Raw genomic sequence first — 21,815 nt, 5'->3', positions numbered from 1 at the left:
ATGAAATAGTCACGCTCCTATGGTAGGAGGTTGAGTCCCCATTCGTACTTCTAGGGCAGGGGGACAGGGGAAGTAAGATAATTGTTATGCAAGATGTTAATACTTGGGGACGCTAGGAACTCTCTCTACTCTCTTTGTACCTTTTTGTAAAAATCTGAAATTATTCTACAATTAAAAGTTAAAAAAAAACAACCAAACTATGTTTATCTGAAGAAGTGTATACTATTGAAGAAAATAGCAAAGGTGGCCAGAACTAAAAGCAGGTGTCTGATATCCTAGGTGGCCAGAGAGAGATTAAGAGGCATCACAAACATTTGCAGGCTCTTCTCTGTGACCTCCCCAATTTTCTTTTTCCTTTTATATTTTATGTCCAATGTAGATTAAAAAAAATCATCTAAAAGTTGGGAACATCATATTGCATAGAATTCCAAGAACAAGAGTGGCAGAATGCCGGGGTCCAACCCCAGCGGGTCCAGGGGTTCCCCAAAGGTGTGGACGGAGTCAGTGAAGAAGGAATGGTCTCGATCTCCAGAGAGGTTCTGCTTCGGATCTCCAGCCAGGTTCTGTGGCCAGGTCCTGGTCAGGTTCTCTTGCCAATCTCCGCAGTCAGGTTCAGTCCAGGATCCCTGCCATGCTCTCTCGCCAGGCTCCGCCTCCAGGCTCCGAGGCCAGTCCCTGTCCAGGATCCTCCGGCATGCTCTCGCCAGCGAAGTTCTTCTGTCTCTAGGCTCCATGTAGGTTCTGTCTTCTTGATTCTGTTCTAAGTTCTGAGTGTTTCTGTCTTGTTACAACTGTATTTATACCAGTTGATTCAATCCTATCAATCTCTATTACAAAGGTTAGGGCGTTTCTTATCTCCATTCCAGGGAGAAAAGATTATGTAGTTTAAGCATGATTGTTCGTAATTAAAGGGATTAATTACCCGCCTGGCACTTAGTTGAGGGGTTTTATTCCCTCCCTAACTTCAGGGGAAAATCCCTACCTGGGGATTCAACCTTTCTCGGAGAGGTGACCTTGGTTAAAACACAGCGCCAAGAAGGTGAGCAAACATATTAAGAACCGTATGCCATATATGCCAGGTCCCTTGAAACAGCAAGGATGGACCGGCTCCCGGCAAATTCCCCCTTTTTTATTTTTTAAAAGCAGGCATTAAAAAGAAAAACCTGAAACGCTCTCTTGTATCCATTTTAAGAGTAGGATTGGCGCTTTCCGCTATTACCTGAGTCCTGATCTATCACCCCAGGGAGAGCTTGCCAATCCTGCACTTTCCCAGGGTGGAAAGGCTGCAGTGGGGTTAAGGATAAGGCTCCTTGGGCCTACCTTCTCCCATGCCTCTACATTTACCTTTCCGGCACCTTTCCTTCCTCAGAAAAGCATGGACGTATTTCTTGTATAAAATGTTCTGTCTGACTGGGAGTAACCTTAATTCCTCTGCTAACAAGCATATATGTTAAAAGATCAATACGGAGTCTTTTTTCTTTAGACTCAGTATGGCACATCTTCTTAATCTAAAGATCAATACAGAGTCTTCTTTCTTTGGACTCAGTATGGCACATCTTCTCAATCTAAGGATCAATACAGAGTCTTCTTTCTTTGGACTCAGTATGGCACATCTTCTCAATCTAAGTTCTGTACTATCCACCTTCTTACCCTACTTATCCTCTATAGGGGGGTCTGTAGCACCCTGGTGGAGTCCTATCCGTCCCGAGTGTGGGGTTCTCAATGGGGGGGGCTTACCTAAGGGAATCCTGTTCCAGGGGTTCCCAAAGGTGTGGACGGAGTCGGCGAAGACTATCCACCTTCTTCCTATGGTGGAGTCCGATCCGTCCCAAGTGCGGGGCGCTTACCTAGGGGTCCCTGTTCGGGCGCCAGATGCCGGGGTCCAACCCCAGCGGGTCCAGGGGTTCCCCAAAGGTGTGGACGGAGTCAGTGAAGAAGGAATGGTCTGGATCTCCAGAGAGGTTCTGCTTCGGATCTCCAGCCAGGTTCTGTGGCCAGGTCCTGGTCAGGTTCTCTTGCCAATCTCCGCAGTCAGGTTCAGTCCAGGATCCCTGCCATGCTCTCTCGCCAGGCTCCGCCTCCAGGCTCCGAGGCCAGTCCCTGTCCAGGATCCTCCGGCATGCTCTCGCCAGCGAAGTTCTTCTGTCTCTAGGCTCCATGTAGGTTCTGTCTTCTTGATTCTGTTCTAAGTTCTGAGTGTTTCTGTCTTGTTACAACTGTATTTATACCAGTTGATTCAATCCTATCAATCTCTATTACAAAGGTTAGGGCGTTTCTTATCTCCATTCCAGGGAGAAAAGATTATGTAGTTTAAGCATGATTGTTCGTAGTTAAAGGGATTAATTACCCGCCTGGCACTTAGTTGAGGGGTTTTATTCCCTCCCTAACTTCAGGGGAAAATCCCTACCTGGGGATTCAACCTTTCTCGGAGAGGTGACCTTGGTTAAAACACAGCGCCAAGAAGGTGAGCAAACATATTAAGAACCGTATGCCATATATGCCAGGTCCCTTGAAACAGCAAGGATGGACCGGCTCCCGGCAGCAGAAAGGGAAGATTTGATGGATGTGTGTGTGAGTGTATTTATCTTCTTTGAATGCTAGACAAGCAGTGCTTCTTTTTAACTGTCAGATTCTGCCATGGAAATCCATGCATGTCTTTGAGGGCTCTCGAAACACATGTGAATTGGTGACCTTTAGCAAGGCTATTAATAAGAACATCTGTTACATACATACGATTTTGCGAGCTGGGCCTCTAGTTAATAACATCTATTACATACTTACTCTGGTTAGGCACTAGGCCTGGCACTTCACATGTATTATCTTATTTAATTCTGCAGGGAAGGCACTAACATTTTATCTCCATTTAAAATGAGGAAATGCAGACTTAGAAAGTGTAAGTAAGTTTCTCAAATCACATAGCAGGTAAATGGTGTGGCTGAGATGTGAACCTAAGAATTCTACCTCTTTTCTATTAAGACATGTATTTGCATTCTTGAGAATTAAAATATTTGTGGTTATCTCATGATGAAGCATGCTACTGAGACATAAAAATTAAGAAATTTCAGTATTATTTCAAAAGAATATTAAAATTTAGGACCATGGTTGTCTAATGGTTTTCTCTGCAAGTAGCACATTTATCAGTTACCAAAGGGAAATTAGTCTCTTCAAAATGGAAATAATAAAAATCCGACCTCCCCCTCTTAGGAAAGCCGCCAGGACTAGGTATGGCTCCATTTCCTCTCCTTGGGGATGACTGCTAAAGGACCTGGGATACGTCCAATTCTATTCCCCAGAGATTATATTTGACTCTGACATTGGGCATTTTCTAGATGACATCCAAAGAGTTAGTGGAAAAGGATAAGTACCAAGCATTTCACCACTTCTTCTGAAATATCTGCTCCTTGCTCGGTTATCGATGTTTTAAACTGTCAGGGAGTGTCCCTACTTTTTTCCTGTTTTTGTCGTTGGCGTCGAATTCTCAGGCCTGGTTTCTCCCAGGGTGAAATGTTGACTTCTAATCGGCAACACTGCTCATGTTTTAGGGCTAATCTTGTAAATGAGGGGGTGTCTGTTTTTCTTATTGAAAACTGTATTCCTCGTTTCAAGGCAGATTGCTGGCGATGGCTTTTCCAGTCTGTGCACGGAAGTTGTCATCCTTCCGCTCTTCTGCAGGCAGTGGGCTTTCGGGGCCCTTAGTCAGACTTGCCTTTAAAAATCACCTCATGGAATGATGTTTTAAAAATGAGGACAAAGGACTACTTTGTTACTGTGTGGATTTTGTATTTATCCAATAACTTTTGGATAAGTATCGCCTAACAGTGTGGGAAGACTCCTGGCTTATTAGTCTAAATTCTGAAACATTGCGTGTTTGATTGGGGCGTTGCTGGGTGTCTGACTAGTTGGCTGGAAGCGAGTGGGACTGGAGAAGAAGCCAGGAAGGGGCAGGACTGAGAATGGGAGTCGGCAAGCGGGGGGACATGAGAAATCTCTCCTTAACTGTAGGAAGTGCGAGGACAAGGCCATGCCTACCATCTGGGGTGACAGGGACACTGGGAGTGCCCTGAGAACTTCCAGTGCGTGTGTCCTTTAAAAAGGTCTTTCTCGAGCCTTTATGCCAAATAAATGTTTCCCCAGGAGCCCCGGCCAATGAATTAGAAATAAAGCCCTTTGTGTGAGTATCACTCAGCCCAGCTGTTCTCCACGCAGCACAGCAGCGGCGGGTAAACAGGGCAAAGGTCCGCGCACAGCTGTGGGCTGACGTCACCATCTGGGGCTGCGCCTGTGCACTGGGCTGTGTACTAGAGCAGCACATCACCCGCTCCCCATCTGGCCCAGCTTCTCCTCTCCTCTCCCCTCCCATCTGTCTGTCTGTCTGTCTGTCCTCCCCCACTGGCAGTGGCGAGCTTCTGCCTAGAAGCTCTTCTGCTTTCTAGTTCTGATATGAGCATTTGGATGGGCTAAACTATCATTTTATCTACCCTAAAACCATCATTTTCCTTCCACAACAAATATATATATATATTTCTTACAAAAAGAGAGGTAAGGATTAATTTAACACATTCACCAGTCCCCATTTTCTGTTATCCCACTTATCTGTACTAACCATCAGTGAAGGAAGACTGGAAAAGTCCAAAGTCAAACTTTCTGAGAAATGAGATCTTCCAGGCTTATATAGTGAGTGGGAGTATGTATTTGTGCGTGAGTTCTGCAATGTACTGTTGGTAATTCTGTTGGTAACTCTGGTGAAGAGTAAGATGTTCTGATTTTAAGTTATGTTTATCAAATTACTTTGCCTTTTTAAAACTATTAACCTTTCAGTATATTATTATTATTGTCATATTACCTTATATAGCTTTTAAAATGTGTTTTTTTTCCTAAAGTTTGTATGCTCTGGTGGTTTGTTTTCAATATAGTCTAATATTTTGTTATTTATTGCTGTATTTTTTAAGTAAGTTGAAATCAGTTCAAATAAAGTACAAACTAAATCCATTTGTTCTTCTCTCTGGTCTTCCCTGCCCCTTCTGTGTCTTAGCTTCTCCCTCCTTGGCTGCCCTCAGAGACACCTGGCCAATCAGAGCCTCCTCTCCTTATGGGCCCTGCACTGATTGGTCACCATGGAAAAGGGTGATCTTCACTGGGACCCTGGCTCTTTTTCACTGTTTAATTCTGTACTATTAGGTTTGAAATCTGGTCACCGAAGAACTGAGATATCCCAGCTGTGTGTGAATGTTATGAATTTAGGACATTGAACAAGTCAAATGTCATCTTTCTCTTTGTTCATCTCCAGTCACTGCTTCGACCACCTGTGAGAAATTAGAAAAAGCCAGGAACGAGTTGCAAGCAGCTTATGAAGGATTTGTCCAGAAGCTGAACCAGCAGCACCAGACGGATCTCACCGAGCTAGAGAATCGGCTCAAAGAGTTCTACACCGAGGAGTGTGAGAAGCTCCAGAACATTTACATCGAAGAAGCAGAGAAGTACAAAACTCAGCTGCAGGAGCAGGTCTGTGCGTTAGGGACCTGTGTGTCCTTGGCTCTTTACTTGAATTTTACTTGTTTGATGATCTACTTCCTTTATGAACTTCTCTTTGTTGAACATCCTTTTTATTTATTTAAAAATGTGAAAAGGGTGTTTTTTTAAAATATATTTTTATTGATTTTAGAGAGGAAGGGAGAGGGAGAGAGAGAAACATCAATGATGAGAGAGAATCATTGATTGGCTGCCTCCTGCACGCCCCCTACTGGGGATCGAGTCCATGACCCAGGCATGTGCCCTTGACAGGAATTGAACCTGGGACCCTTCGGTCCACAGACTGACGCTCTATCCACTGAGCCAAACTAGCTAGGGCAAAAAGGGTTTTTTAATTAATGTTTTTCTTATGATGAAAGCAATGTACATGTGTTGAGCAAAAGGGAAGGAAAAAGATAAAATTAAAAAACAACCCTTTATCTTATTACCTAGGAATAATCCCTTTGTGACCATTCTGTTGTTGTGCTGCTAAATTTTGGGTTGAATTTCTTTATTTTTTTTAAAATGGCCCTTGTTTAATAACCCATAATTTTCCCCTATTAGTATATTAAAAGCTGCTCTTTAATTTCCTTGTTCCCTTGTTAAATCTGTTTAACATTTAGCAAATATTGAGAGTACCTACTATACGCCATGTGCTAGGGACTGAGGATATAGAGGCCACCATGGCAGGGTGGAGCCACTGTGTCCTGTCACCGGGACACACCCCCTCATTCCTTGTGATGGATTCGCCATGTCCGTCAGTGCGCCCTGGCGAGCTGTGTGTCTGATCCTGAGTGGGATGGAGTGAAGGCCTGGGAGTGGCAAATTCAAATGGGGTTGGTCTTGACATGCGTTAGGTAGGCCTTCAACTTGAATTCAAGTTTCTGTGTCAAGATTCCTACTGTTACTACTTACTGTTCAACTTAGAACTTCTGATTCTACTGGTAAACTGTGGTTTTGTTGTGTTTTTTTCTTACAGTTTGACAACTTAAGCGCTGCCCATGAAACCTCGAAGCTGGAAATTGAAGCTAGCCACTCAGACGAAGTGGAACTACTGAAGAAAGCCTATGAAACCTCCCTTTCAGGCAAGAATGCTTGTTTTCCGTTTAAATAGAATAAGGTCTAATGGAACGGCATGATACGTTTTAAAGCGGACATGATTCATCGCTTCCTCCTCCAGAGAATGCAGTTTGGGGTGTTTTGGCTTCTTTTTGCATTGCTCATTGTTAGCCATGTCCTTTCCCCTAAGGGTGCAAATAATGGTTTGTTATAAATGACAGCATTTTAGGAAGTAGGCAGGCCTTTAAAGAACGTAAAGGCCTTTCAGGAAAGTCGTATCTGACCACCTTAAGTTCTGGAACATGGAGGTGCGAGTTCATATCCTGGCTGTAGTACGGGGTCCATGCTGAGCACTCTGGCTCACCAGCACACCTACACACCGACACCCCTGTGAAAAGGGAGATGGCTCTTGTTGAATGTTTATTATGTCACCACGATTGGGAGGGTTCAAGTGGAAGGAAAAGAATAAGCTGTTTCTTTCAGAACATAGTTGGCCGTGTAGCCCAAGTTGTTACACTGAACTCAGTGTACCTTACAGAGCAGCGTGCGGATGGGTGGTAAGGACTGGCTGTGTGACCTTCAGCGAAGGCCTTTTTCATCAGGAAGTACAGCCGGCCGGTGTGGCTCACTGGCTGAGCATTGACCCCTGAACCTGGAGGTCACAGTTCGATTCCCAGCAGGGCACACGCCCGGGTTGCAGTCTCGACTCCCAGTAGGGGGTGTGCAAGAGGCAGCCGATCAGTGATTCTCTCGCATCATCGATGTTTCTCTCTCTCTCCCTTCCTCTCTCTGAAGTCAATAAAAACATTTTAAAAATTTAGAAAACAGAGTAGTTGTGTGAAGTCCCAGATGATAACATGTAAAAGTGACCGGCCTGGGGAAGACATTTAGTAAACATTGTTTTCCTTCCTTCCTCCTAGAAATGGGTTTAAGTTTAGATTTCTGTTTGGTTCATGACATGCAAATGGAGAACACAGGAGCTCCAGGGCCGGGGGCTGTAGGCCAGGGTTCGAGGCCCGTCCCTCATAGAGTCTGCTCTGTGTCCCCTACACGCTTCTGGCCCCTGTGGGCCTCAGTGATCGCAGTAATAAACGGGCACTATGTGCCTTTCTCGCCTCATGGGTGATCCAAGAACAGGTTAGTTTATATGAAAGCATCGCACAAATATGAGGCAGCAGCCATATTGCTTTGTCACCAACTCTTAAGAATACGTGTTTAACAACTACAGAACACAGTGACCTCATAGGACATTAAAATATACCACTTCTTTCCAGAAATCAAGAAAAGCCATGAATTAGAAAAGAAATCACTTGAGGATTTGCTTTCTGAGAAGCAGGAATCCCTAGAGGTGGGTACATCTCAATACAAATAATAATAATAATAATAGTAGTAGTTCCTGAGCTTTGGGGTGTGTGGGTTTGGGTATGTTTCTGCACACATTCTGCAGTGTTTCTGGTGTTGGCGTACCGACTCATGTCCACATTTCATTACTTGTGTTTTAGAAACAAATCACTGATCTGAAGAGTGAAAATGAGGCTTTAAATGAAAAGCTGAAATCTGAAGAACAAAAAAGACTCTCAAGAGAGAAAGCGAATTTAGTAAGTCGCGCGATCCTGCATCACTACTGAGCTCTTCTCCTTAGCCGCCTTTTCAAGTCGAGTTATGTTCAGCAGCAGAGAAACAGCAGCGTCTGGAGCCCTTCTCGGCTCTTGAGCTGTGCTGTTTAAACTGTGCTGAACGGCTTCTGTGTTGAGTGGTGTGTTTTTAAAACCTTAAACACTGGCATGCAGATGAAGCCCAGTAGACAGGGTGTCCTCCCCAAATGTGTACGTCGTGTTTATTAAAATACATTTCATTCTCATTTAACAGCTACCAGCTGTTACAGGCTGCATACATTTTGGGGGGGATACCCTATATATTGCAAGTGGTCTAAGCTAATACCTACAGGAAGACAAGAAAAGTATCAGTTTAGGGGCAGGCGTTTGTTTGAAGTCTTCACTTTTTTTTTTTTTAACTGACTGCTATATTGAGATATAATTTATAAACCTTATAAAATGTGCAATTCGGTGGTTTTTAGTATATTCACAGAGTTGTGTGTTGGTCCCCAGTATCTAATTCCAGAACATTTGTATCAGCCCTAAAGAACCTTGTACTCATTAGCAGTCAGTCCCTCTCCCCCCCCCCCAAGCTCCAGGGGGTCACCGGGCTACTTGCTGTCTGTGTGGCTTTGCCTCTTCATTTAAGCGGAATCGTGTCTGTGGCCTCCTGCGTCTGGCTTCTTCCACGGAGCGTCCGTTCTCGGCGTCCGTGCCCGTTACGGCAGGTATAGGGACCTCATGCCTCTTCTTGGCCGAACAGTGTTTCATTGTATGATTGCTCCTCCCTTTTGAAAAGTACAACACTTTTTTCTCTTGTAAGCTCAACTTGCTCTTGTAGCTTGTATCCTCACTCCCCTGCCTCATCCCTTTTTTTGGAGAAAAAAAAGTTTACCGCTTCTCTTTTGAGAACCACTGTTCATAGCCTGCTGCCCTGAGGCTGGAAGCAGAGCTCAGGAAGTCCCTGGCGGGGGGTGGGGGGGGGGGGTGTCTCCCACTGTCCATTTGTGTCATACGTTTTGGACAGTTCACTTGAATTTCTGTAGGTAAAGGAGTCGGGGCATCTCCCCTGGAGTTGGGCTCTAAGAAGGCGTCCCCCCTTACGTGGCGTTCATTTGATAGACTTTGGGTAGTACCTGTGCTATCTGCCGAGTCGGTGTTGGGGTGTCACAAAATAAGATGAGAGGGAGTCACGCCTGCCCTAGGACGGCCAGGCCAGCGCAGTCCCATCACACTAAAAACCCAAAAGACGTAGGACGGTACCATCATCCCTGTGGTTTTCCAGAGAGCCCTACATATGCACCGTCTTTCCATTCCTGGGCAGGTGCTGACCTTGGTGAGAGAGAACTGTTGTTCCCTCGCCCCCCGCCCACTACCAACCCGCCCCCCCCCCCCCGCCCCAAACACCAGTGGTGGGCTTGGAAACACCCCATTTCTGGTCAGAATTCTGTTTTCTATTGTTAAGCAATAGTTTTTCTCCTACTTCCGATAAAACACTTGGTGCTGCCAATATCTTCTCCACGTTCAGTTGCTGATAAGTGCGTGAAATGCTTGTTTTCAGATATGAAACGTTTTATGTCATCCTTATAACCGGCGACTTTGAGGTTAACGTTATCCTAACCATTGCTTTCACCTTTTTTCTTTGAAACCACGGTGAGGAGGCAGAAGCTTCCTGCCACTTTGTCTAAGTCCTGTCTAATCAGAGGTGTTTATTTATTTTTTTATTAAGAATGTGGGATTGCATTTGATGACCTGCTGTGTCTTTCCCAGAAAAACCCTCAGATCATGTACCTGGAGCAGGAGCTGGAGAGCCTGAAGGCCGTGCTGGAGATCAAGAACGAGAAGCTGCACCAGCAGGACGCGAAGCTGATGAAGATGGAGAAGCTGGTACGTTTCCGTCCGCGCCTCCCCCGAGGGCCTGGCGTCTGGGAAGCGGGAACCCGGCTGTGACCTCGGACCGGGGGCTGTTGCCACTGCTCCTGGAGCTGTTTGGAAATACAGCACAGGCAAAAGAGGTTCCGTTTCCCTTTCTGTGCTTGCTCCAGGCTGGCCATTGCTGCCTTCGGCAACACTTCCCCCTCCCTCCCCCCAACCCAAGGAACAGGTAAAGCAGCCGGGGGTCCTTGGGAAACCCACACCTACCTGAACCGGCTCCCCTCCCAGGGGCCTGTGCGTCTTGCCCGGCGTGGGAGGAGTTTTCAAATCATGTCAAATCAGAACTTTGATGTTTCTCCTACTCTGGGCAGGTTTCGGGTGCCCCAGAGAGCTAGACATGGGAATTAGTCACAGGGGAGGAGTTGAATCTGGCTACAGAAGTTCTTCGTCGAGCTTCTTGTGAATTAGAATGGGCTGAAAACTGTGCTTTAGTAAAATGAACCCAGTGGGATAAATAACACGCACCGTGGAGGCTGTGAGTGGAATTTAGTCTGTGGCTCTCGGACAGAGAACTGATGTTTCGAGGCCCCCTTTTTCTGACATTCTAGTCTCGTTTTGTAGGACGTTACTTCCTTTGACTGACTTGTCCGGAGCACTTTCTGGATAATATGATATGTTATGAACAATAGGATCCCACACTCAGAGCCACAGTCAAAGTAGAGTAGTCGTACAGACAATGACAGGGACTGAGAATTAACTGTGACAGAGCCATGATGTCATCTCCTAAGCAAGGAATACAATCTTACCTTTAGAAAGCGCTCTGGGAGGTCATCAGCTCCCCAGCATGTTAAATGTCTTCTGGGATGTTATCCTTTAACCTCCCAGCCGATCAATGTGTCTTCCTTGAAAGTGTCGCCTGGGCAGGCCAGCAAGGAGGCCAAATGTGCCTTCACCTGAACAGGGGCGGGGCGGGTGTCGGGGGGGGGCTCTCTGTGCTGGCGTTTCTCTCATTGGACGCTCGTTTTGTAAATTGCTGCTTTGTGGGGCCACTGAGAGGTAAATGGATGCTGAAGAAGAAACCGTGTTTAAGGCCACATCAAACATCACCCAGAGCGGTGACCTGCTGCTGGCCTTAGAGTTTTCATCAAACGTGGGAACGTATTTTTTGCAAGACGGACCAGAAGAAGGGCTGGTGCCCTTGATAAATGCAGGCCTATGTCCGGCTGCTGCTTTTGTTTTACCACCTTGAACCCAAGAGGCACGGCCCCATGGTTGCCCAGGTCAGGACCCCAGTTCTCGGAGGGGTTGGGAGGAACCTCTAAAACGGCGCGACACAGACTAACTCAGTCACCTCCTTGTGTTCGTTGTTCAAGTGGTTCTTGAAATCTGACAACGCATTAAAAAAACAACAACAAAACCCCCTAGACCAAGCATGTCAAACTCGGGGCCGGTGGGCCGCATGCCTCATTTATAACTCCCGCCAGCCGGGAGTTTGACATGCTTGACCTAGATGCTCTGCTTTGCTGCTGCAGATTCTGTTTTTTAATGTGTCTGTGGATAGGCATTTCACTGTACAATTAAACTTGCCTCAGTTGGATCTCTCCAGCGTGTGCCGGTGCCAGGAACGTGCCGTAGGAAACGAGGGCTTTGTTTCTGTTTTTGATGTCTAACCGCTGGCATGCTTGTTCGCCCCCAGGAGGACAACAACACAGCGCTGGTCGACAAACTGAAGCGATGTCAGCAGGAGAACGAGGAGTTAAAAGCTCGGATAGACAAACACATTGCGATTTCAAGGTAAAGAGAAAACAGTCCAGTTTTCCCCATCTCCTCCTCCTACGTTTAGTGTCAGTGGACCTCACACCCGCCCAGGCGCCCCCTGGGAGCGGGATTGCAGAGGGTGGTAGAGCAGGTGCTGGTTTCTACCTGGGAAGCATGATGGTGGCACTTCATGGCCTGACTGTCGGGGCCTGGGCTGGGCGCTGAGACCTAAGCAGGCCAGCCTCCCCCAGAGCCCCTGGCTTAGTGACGGTGAGATGCCTTCAGAGAAAGAGCATCACGGGACCCAATGGGGAGCCGCCCCACACAGGACAATCACTGACATTCAGATGATCGTGGGAGCGTCACGGAGCCTCCTGTGCCATTGGCCCAAAGAGCAGCTTTCTCTTTGGCTCCCACTTCCTGGGTTTCGGAGGCAGCCAATACCCATGCCCAGGAGCCCTAGGCAGGACTGCCTTTTATTATTTCAAAGGGATCATTTTTCTGGACTCTCAAATTCAAAAAGGCAAGAACATTTTTTTTTTCAAGTACATTTTTTAGAAATTCAGATCCATGCCTGGCTGGGTGTGGCTCAGTGGTCATGGTTCGAGTCCTGGTCAGGGCACATGCCTGGGTTGCAAGCTGATCCCCTGTAGGGGGCCTGCAGGAGGCAGCTGACCAATGACTCTCATCACTGATGTTTCTCTCTCTCCCCCTTCCTCTCTGAAATCAATAAAAATAAAGACCCACGTGGTTTCTGGCTTTTTTGTCTTTAAGGCAACTGTCCAACGAGCAGGCCACCCTGCAGGAGTGGCTGGAGAAGGAGTCGAAAGTCAACAAGCGCCTGTCCATGGAGAACGAGGAGCTGCTGTGGAAGCTGCACAACGGGGACCTGTGCGGCCCCGATAGGTCCCCCACGTCCCCCGCCATCCCCTTCCAGTCGCCGCGCAATTCCGGCTCCTTCCCCAGCCCCAGCGTGTCACCCAGATGACGCTTCTGCCCGCGGGAGACTGTCTGAGAGCACCGTCACAGGTCCGCAGGGCTGACCCTCACCGTGGTCCAGGGATCAGGAGCCACGTGGGCCGACGTGTCGATACCGCCCTAGAACTGGAAAGTCTTGACCCCCTGCATCGGCTCCTTGGGAGACCGGAGCTCAGGAGGAACACGTGGCTCTCTGGCCGAGGGGCTCCTCCCCAAAGGATTTCGGAATCGATCTGCACGGACATTTGCACAAAGCACTTAAAGAACATTGCCTTTTCCACGTAAGCATAAGGGGGAAAACTCTCAGGGGCCTCTTAAGATAAAGATTTATAACCTTTATAATGTTCTTTGCCACAGGCACCTTCTTGTGATTTTTATTTGGGGGACGTGTGAATAAAAGGGATGTAGCGAGTGTCCTGTGTCTGATGCTGCCTCCTTTGCTGTGTACTGCAAGTCAAAAGCTGCGTATTTCTGGGTCTGTACTAACCAGCGAAGTCAGTGTAGGCATCTCTGCAAAAAGCCATAGAAGGAAGAGCAATCGTTGCTTGAATGATGACGCTCTCTGCCGCCCACTCCGCTCCGCCCTTTGACACGGGGCGGGGTGGGGAGGGACAGGAAGCGTTCCGACTGGTCCATGTCTGTGCAGTGTCTGTATCCTTTGGAAGTTTCTTGGCATTCTTTCAGTGTTCAGCCATGTCGGTCAAAGCTAACAAGTTTGTGTGTGTTTTTTTCTGTAGACTTTTAACGTTCCCATGTGAACCTAACATTTTACTACGATCCATTTTCTCAGGCTACGAGCAAATGTAAAACCCAAATTTTTCTAAAATTCTGTAAAAAGAAAAGGGGCGGCAGCAGTGGATTGCTCCTGCCTTACGTTTACCGTGACCTAAGCTGTCCTCACTGATGTCAACTATTGTCTTCTCCCCTGATCCTCGCCTCCTCCCTTTCCTTCCTTCCGCCAGCCAGAGCCACAAAGGCAGCCCTCCTACCTCCTTCCTATTGTTCTCTGGGACAAGGATAGTGGCATATGCTTTTCCAGAGCCAGCTCATCCTCAAGGTGCTCACACCACGCTCCAAATAAGCCACAGCCTGGACCTGAGAGTACAAGTTTTGGGAAACCCTAGAAGGAATATAGCACGAGAGAGTCATTGGCTCCTGCTTATCAATGAACAGGAGTACCTTGATGAAACCAACGATGCAGCATTTCATAGAAGATAACGCCAAGCTCCCCTGTACCCTTTGAGGAACGCTTCTGTCTTTGGGGAGGTAGAATGGCCAGCTTCCGAGTAGAAAATGTGGCTTTTCCTACTCGTAGGCCTCTCCTCCTGGTTGCATTTCAGTTTCTCTTCCAAACTTCACTTATTACCTCCCCCAGTTCTCACACTTTGGGGGAGGTGGGAGGAAGCACTGTGGTTTCCCCCGCCCCGCCGCCTACCCCTGCATGTGTCAACATGGTGATGTCAGTACTTACTAATCTGCATTGCTGACGTTTGATGGCCGTACAGATAGCCCCATGATAAGAGCAGGTTCGGGATGCTAGAGGGGGGTCTTTGAGTCATCACTACATGTACATTACATAGCAAATTAGTAGTCATGATGCATGGTGTTTTCTTTTTAATTATTAGTGATTGTGTCTGAAGTCTAGGCTTCACTAGTGTATGGTGTATGTTACCTTCCGTGTGTGCTTCTGATAAACGGGAATAGGCCCGCTGCCACCTTCCGAGATCTCTCTGCTTACCCTTTCCAGCTGTGCTCAGTGTCATTAGCCGAAGTTGGATTTGCCACCCGTGCCCGCGCATGGTAAATCTCGTGCTGATCCCTGCTCTCCTCCACACCCTTTAGGTGTCTGGGGAAATCAATCTTACACAGTTAGTATAAAGTGTCTTCAGAGACAACTGGAGGGAAGGTAAGAGACAACATGGAGAACTTGAAGATTGTTTTCAAACCAAATGTTTCATGTAGGATGTACAATGTCGGCACGTCATACCGTATACGGATGTGTAAAAACTGTAATTGTGCTCAGTTTGTAATGATGCAAAGTGTATTTTTACCTTGATCAAATAAACAATGCTGGAATATTTAATATAAGAAGTGCAACCTGTGACATACTTCACTCTCCCAGGGGCTACCCAGCTTACAGCCCTTCTCACAGCCCAGGCGTCGACGCTGTGCCTCCTCCTCAGCCATTTCCCAGGAATTTCCAATGCAGCCACAAAACAGGCCATGGGCTGAAATTTGGCTCACAGAGCTAAGCTTAGAATGAAGCTTCTCTTTTCTAAATTCAAAGCTATGTGTTTTGGAGGAATAACTTTTGACTGGTTTTAACAATTTCCGCTCTTTAAAGTAAGAAAACTATGGTCTAAATATTTTTTTTTGCAGATGCTACAAAAGGTCTAAATGAAGTTGAATTTTCCTTGATCTGCATACCTATTTTATATTGAAAATAAAGCTTTTAAACACACATGCTGTAAACCTTTCTGAATGTACTAATCTAGAACTAGTTACTTCTGAGTGCAGCCTTTTTTTTTTTTTTTTTAATAAAAAGCAAGTTTCTATGATTTTTTTGGATACTTTCCTATCATGGTTCATATATAGTTACTACATTTTTAGATGCTCATGTATTGCGATTAAAAGCAAATGGAAATTAAGGTTAACCCAAACATCACTATCAACGAGTCCTTCTGCCAACTTAAAACACAAGCACTTAGGCCAGTTTTAAATTTATTTTACAAAAACTTGATCATTTAATAGAGATGATTATATAAAGCTGTTCACATATATGCTCTCTAAGTATAAAAACAAGAAGCGCATATACGTGGGTAAGCAATCAGAAGACATGCTTTCTGTCCGAGGAGTTAACACGTCTATTCTTAGCCCGGGCGACTTCCCGTGTGTTTGGAAGTCTGGGTCTTACTCACGAGGCGGGGACTGGGGTTTGGCGCTGGACATCAGCCTCTGGCAGAGCACGAGTCACAGGGCGCCCGGGCTGGCGGTGTGTGCACCTGGGCCTCCCGTCAGTCCATTGCCCTTCGTCTTCCAAGTCAGGAAAACTCCACCGTGGTAGCGACTGTGGTCTGTCCTTGGAGGTTCTGGGCCGTGCAAATGTAATATCCCGCGTCAATGGTCTCAAAGTCTTCCACCGTCAGGACGCTCTGGGAGAGCCTGGTGGTGTGGCCCAGACCTCTGTGGACCAGCCTCCAGGTGTCCTGGATCGTCACGGGCCTTTCATCCTGTGTAACGACACCCGCAGGGATGAAGAGAGGAGGACACGCGGCTACAAACAGGCCCCAGCCACTCAACACGGAGCCATGCTCAGAAAACACCGGTCTGCGAGGCCCATGGGTGCCTCCGCACTGTGTAATCCTTTTCAGCGGCATGTTTTCCAAAGCACGATCTGGGATGTCATTACGCTGTTCGACTCTCTCTGCCCTTTTCTTTAGTACATTTTTTAAAAATAGATTGCATTTATTTCAGAAAGGAGGGGAAAAAGGGAGAGAGACGTAGAAACATCAATGATGAGAGAGAATCACTGATCAGCTGCCTCCTGCACACCCCATGCTGGGGATCGAGCCCACAACCAGGGCATGTGCCCTGACCGGGAATCGAACCATGACTTCCTGGTTCATAGATGGACACTCAACCATGCCGGCTGGGCTCTTTAGTAAATTTCTACTGAATATAAGATTGATTCTTTTGGAACTCCAAGGAGGTACACCTGGTATTACTCAAAAAGACATAGATAAAATTTTCCACACTTCTCTACATTGCCCACGTTCACCCTCTCACTCACTGGTTCTTATTTACAGAATTTCTGGTCACAAAGAGTCCAGAGCACGCCCCATGCAAGTGAATAAAAGCTCCCAATTGTTCAGATTTGGAAGAAAGAGAAGGATGATAAGTCAAATGTGGGAGAAAAGTTCTACCAGGGATGGATAATGTGACGCCCTAAATGACGTAACTCCCTATTCCAGAAAGTCAGGCGGTCACCTTTGAGAGGCTTCATCCAAATCCGGTGATAAGAACGTAGTATTTTCTGGATTATCTTAACAACTGTAATACAGTGTAACTCCGTTAATCCCCCTTCTGCTCGTAAAATAATAATTAGCAGTGCAAAAGAAATCTCTATTGAAAACCATTCATGTTTTCTAATTGTGACAACTGTGTAAAAGCAAGTAAGGTACCAGAGCCCGGAAAATACCATTCTCCGGGGAGAGTTATTTTCCACCAATCACAGCCCATAGAGCCAGAAGGGTATTGGCTACTGAGTACATCGCAAGAGGCCAAATCTCTTCTGGCAACAAAGGGATCGTTCCATGTTGGTAGCAGAGCTGTTTCTATTAGTGAACAGAGCACGCACAGAGGCTAAATAATAAGCTGGAGTTGCTTTTATGGGAAATCTATTTTAAAAAGATCTCTGGCCTCACAGCACCTTTTGGACGGGGCCTGTCCGCTCAGAGCTCCTCGCCATGGGCACAGCTTGTGTGCAAGACAGAAAGGCACCAGAAGGAAGTTAGATTGGCCTCTAATCGACTCAGAATTCAGACTGAAGTTTGAGGTTGGGGTGGAGAAAGAGGGAGGCCCCTCCTGTCCCTTTCAAGCCCCTGTTCCTTCTTATTTAAGGATTATGAAGATCAGCCCGGCTGGCGTGGCTCGGTGGTTGAGCATCAACCTATGAACCAGGAGGTCACGGTTCAATTCCTGGCCAGGCACATGCCTGGGTTATGGGCTTGATCCCCCGTGTGGGTTGTGCAGGAGGCAACCAATCAATGATTCTCTCTCATCATTGATATTTCTCTCTTTCCCGCTCCTCAAAAATTGATTAAAAAAAATATATTTAAAAAGAATTATGAAGATACATCACATATGAAGAGGGTACACCGAGTGAATTACCTGATGGAACCCAGTCACCTTTTCTATTAAGAAAAAAAGCCATTAGTAAATATACTGAAACATCTTAGAACAGTGGTTGCCAACTGGTGGTCCGTGGACCACGGATGGTCCATGAGGTCCGAAAGGTTGGCGACCGCTGTCTCAGAGGACAACCAGCAAGCCCTGGCACCTCCCTTAGTCCCACACATTTCTTGCACCTCGTACGTTAAGGTCTTTATCAGTGGCAGGTGGGGGAGAGAGAGACAAACCTAAACTTGAACAACTGGCTGAGTGAGGGTAAGGTCTTACCTTCTGGCCAGGGTAGATCCACCTGAACTCCACCTCGACGTCAGGCTCCCCGAGGACAGTGCAGAGGACACTGATGTCATCCCCACTGTTCACTCTGTTTGAAGATGCCAGGATGGTTGTGGATGGGGGGCCGCTGGGAACTGGCATTAAGCAGGAGACAGGGAAAGTGAGATGGAATTCATGAGTGCAACACTGAAGACAAACCTACAGGCACATGCTTTTCTTTGGACGGATGGGTCACATTTCCGCCTCACCCAGTGAACACCAGGCCGCCTCCATCCCACCACTTTCAGATTCTTTGAACCCTCTCTTTCTCTACCTTGGTGGTCCGAATGGGGTCAGCACCCAGAACTCCCAAGGCCCACCCACTTCCCTTGTGATTAGGGGAGGAGGCTAACCCGCCAGGGGTTCATCTGAAGGTCATGGTCACAGACAAGGAAGCACTAGTAGAACATTCTAGAAATAGTGGTGCAATGAAGGAGCCATTAAGAACAACATTCTGTGCCTCCTAATTTCCATCCACACTCAGGAACAGCAGTGCCTGCTACTGACCAGCTGGAAGCCACTGAAATCTAGGCACTGGTAGGAAACACCCTTACCTTCTGCGTAAAGGAGTTGATACTTGACAGAGATCTGGGACTTGCCCCCGGCCTCCGCCTTGCAGTAGACCACCCCCTGGTGGTCAGAATGAGGTTGCAGGTATACAAAGCCTCTCTTCATGTCATAAACAATGTCTGTTCCATTGGCCGGGATTTCCTTGGCCGGGAACTCCCTGTGGAGCGTGACTTTGGCTGACAGGACGGTCACTCGACAAGGAACCACAGCCTGTCTGTCCGGGTTCAGGTAGACAACATCAAAGTAACTGGGAGAAGGTACAAAGAGTTCTCCTTTCTCTGCAAAGCAAAAGACACGGGCTTACTTGTTCTGGAGGAACAGGGTAAAGAACACATTATGGATTCGCGACCCCAGGGCACAAAAATGAGAGGAGACTGACAATATACTCAGAATACTGAGTCCTTATGAGTAGAAAAGCTATTTTTAAATAATTTCCCCCTTTCTGAAGAAGGATGCTATTATTTCCCATCTCCTTAAGGGAAATAAAATAGGTCTTAGTTCAAGCCCAACTCAGGCCCGTGGGTTCCTCCCTGAGAAAGCAGGGGAGGAGATTGATGTCCATACGACCAGAGCAGCCTTAAGACCTGGAAACAGTCCACTGAGTCCCTGGAGACATTAGCCGCACGACCTGCTCAGGAAGTGCTGTGGGAGGCGGATCCCAGCACAGCAGAGCTCCCCCGAGAATCCAGCCCAGTGCACCTCATTCCTGGCAAGGCCCACGGAGAGGGAATGGAGAAGAGGCAGATGAGGAACCTGCTACCGCTCACCTCAGGTTCTGAGCTCAGCTTGGCTGCCTCAGGGCTGGGGACCTCCAGCCAGTTTCTTATACCCCTGTTCCCTCTGAAGTTTTAAGCACAAAGAAATGGCATTTTTATCTTACAGAATTGAGAAGAAAATGCCATTTTTATCTTATAGAAATGAGGACTGGTATGCCCCGCCTTTCCTTAGTACAGAGGACTCTGAGTTGAACGGTTTATTTTTTGTTTGTTTTCGGCACGTTAGTTAAATCTTTTGTTTTCTATACTATGAGAGGATATTATCGTAATTAAGAGAAGTCATTTAACTTAATTACACCCTAACACTTGTTCAATTGTTTCCCATGTTTTTCCTGCAATGCTCCTGAAACAACCAATTATTCTTGGCACTCTCCTCCACTACCCTTCTCTGTGCGACAGTCCATGTGATGTGTTGGGTCAGGGACAGAATTTCTGGACATATCATCACATGTCTTCATGAGCCAAAACTTCTTTGCAATGGGTGCAACTTAACTAACATGGAGGTCCTTCCCCCTGGCTCTGGCTGAGGTCAAGGAAGAGGACGCCGTGGCTCAGAGAGGCCCTGTCTTTTCTAGGCTTTATGTCAGCCTGGGTGGCTCATGCCACTTCATGAGAAACTGGCTTTCAGGCTCAGGCCAGGGGCACCTAACAGTCCTGTGTTCACAAAGAGCAAATCTGCGTGGCCTTGGATATGTCATCCCCAATTGTAAAGAGAAGAATCCAGAGTGGACAGAACTCAAGATATCTTTCTGGCCAAAACAGTGAAGGAGTTTATGAGTGTAAGGTTTAGAAGCACCTTCTGTTTTAAGGTTTTGTAGAGAAAACTGAACCAGTGAGCAAAGCCAGTATGATAACAATCAGAATTCCGCAACACAAAAATGTGGTCTTACTTGGACATGCTTTGAAAAGAAGTGACCACACCGGTTGCTTTAACAAACAGAAAAAAATGTTCACTTATAATCAGTACATTCCATCTACCCAAAAACGTATGTTAAAGTTCAAAGAATTGTAGATGACATATGCCCCTTGCAAATATGTTTGCATCTACTTGAGCAGATTAAAAAAAATATTACTTTAAGAAAACTAAACACATGAAAATTTAGATCTCCAAAATAATTAATTCGTAGGCTATAAGATAAAATCCAAATGACTACAACTCCATAAAATGCCCCTTAATGTGGTTTTACTGCATGTGAAGACCGCAGCCCAAGCCCTTTGCCACGAGAAAGGCCTATTGTCAGTCATGTTCTCCTTCTTGATCTGGTGGCAGTCCCGTGTGACTTGAGGGTAATTTATTTGAGCTGTATAGCTGTGATGTGTGTACTTTTCTCTGTTATACTTCAGTAAAAAGTTAGAAAGGGGGGAAAAAACGCATGAGTGCCTCCTGGATAAGATTAAATATAATATGTGACAGTCACACAAATTCACACAAAAATTGCACAAATTACCAACAATCAAAAGGAAGCTTCACAGTGTTTGCAATCAAGCTCCAGGGAACACGCAAACATAATGAATGCCAGACGTTTCTCTGTGTGGGCAGAGGGGAAGCATATGTTCTGAAGGGAGCCAGCGCCAGCAGCAGAACACTCAGCTCTCATCACAGCCCATCCTGGTTTTGCAGACTCACCCAGGCCTGAGAAGACAAACTGCTAAACCCTATACTGAAAATCCAACTGGACTCTTGTGTTGAGGAATGAGAAAATGCTACAACACATTGGTCACCCCCCCCCCGCCCCCCCCCCCCCACACACACACTTTTGATTGATTTCAGAGAGGAAGGGAGAGGGGGAGAGAGAGAAAAACATCAATGATGAGAGAGAATCATTGATTGGCTGCCTCCTACACGCCCCCCTCCTGGGGATTGAGCCCACAACCCAGGCATGTGCCCTGACCAGGAATCGAACTGTGACCTCCTGGTTCATAGGTCGATGCTCAACGTAATATTTATGTTGAAATAAATATTAAGTTGGGGTGTTCCTTTGATTCACAAAGGGGCTTCCCTGAATTGAGGGAGAAGACCTGCCTCTAAAACTCAGAGCCCGGGACCCTAATAGGACATTTTGCTCAAGGGAGGTCTTCAGTTCAAAAATCTCAGTTCGAAAACCAATGTTTTGGGAAGACACAACAGGGCTAACCGTGACAGAAAAGTCTTCATTCTGTCATTTGAAATAGGCTATCAGTCCTCATCCAAATAACAGGCCCTGATTAGTCCTAGTTGCCTTTTCCACTGTGGCTTCCCAGGGCGGTAAAACACGAAGGCACGTGGGCTTTCTGCGTAGCACATTCCAGAATGAGGATCAGAAGGGATTACCTGTGAACAACTGCGAGCAGTCCTCCTGACAACACCGGTTATGCTAGCTAGTGCCTGTCTGTCTGCCCATCGATCCATCACCTGGTCTTCAAAACGGGCCAGGGCAGTAAGAACACTGGATCCTGGGTCAGAAAAGCAGGGCTGGACTCTTTACTCTGCCGC

General features: G+C 46.7%; 2 protein-coding genes across 5 annotated transcripts in view; one reads left to right on the top strand and one right to left on the bottom strand.

Moving 5' to 3' along the window:
• MTUS1 (microtubule associated scaffold protein 1) overlaps nt 1-13,185 on the top strand; it is a 133,159-nt gene extending 119,974 nt beyond the window's left edge. For all 4 annotated transcript variants that reach the window (XM_059685572.1, XM_059685573.1, XM_059685575.1 and 1 more), the window contains 7 exons: nt 5,288-5,502; nt 6,488-6,593; nt 7,842-7,915; nt 8,070-8,165; nt 9,933-10,049; nt 11,734-11,831; nt 12,570-13,185. In XM_059685572.1, coding sequence (XP_059541555.1) covers nt 5,288-5,502; nt 6,488-6,593; nt 7,842-7,915; nt 8,070-8,165; nt 9,933-10,049; nt 11,734-11,831; nt 12,570-12,783 — 920 coding nt within the window. In that variant the 3' untranslated portion in view covers nt 12,784-13,185. The remainder of the gene's footprint in view (nt 1-5,287; nt 5,503-6,487; nt 6,594-7,841; nt 7,916-8,069; nt 8,166-9,932; nt 10,050-11,733; nt 11,832-12,569) is intronic.
• Nucleotides 13,186-14,792: 1,607 nt separating this feature from the next.
• PDGFRL (platelet derived growth factor receptor like) overlaps nt 14,793-21,815 on the bottom strand; it is a 44,942-nt gene continuing 37,919 nt past the window's right edge. Inside the window, exons 4-6 of the mRNA XM_059685577.1 lie at nt 18,551-18,844; nt 17,952-18,091; nt 14,793-16,003 (exon numbers count right to left, since the gene is read on the bottom strand). Coding sequence (XP_059541560.1) covers nt 15,815-16,003; nt 17,952-18,091; nt 18,551-18,844 — 623 coding nt within the window. The 3' untranslated portion in view covers nt 14,793-15,814. The remainder of the gene's footprint in view (nt 16,004-17,951; nt 18,092-18,550; nt 18,845-21,815) is intronic.

This window comes from Myotis daubentonii, chromosome 2 (genome assembly GCF_963259705.1).
Source record: "Myotis daubentonii chromosome 2, mMyoDau2.1, whole genome shotgun sequence".
Taxonomy (NCBI): domain Eukaryota; kingdom Metazoa; phylum Chordata; class Mammalia; order Chiroptera; family Vespertilionidae; genus Myotis; species Myotis daubentonii.
The sequence above is the reverse complement of the archived record's forward strand: the minus strand, read 5'-3'. Positions and strand labels throughout refer to the sequence as shown.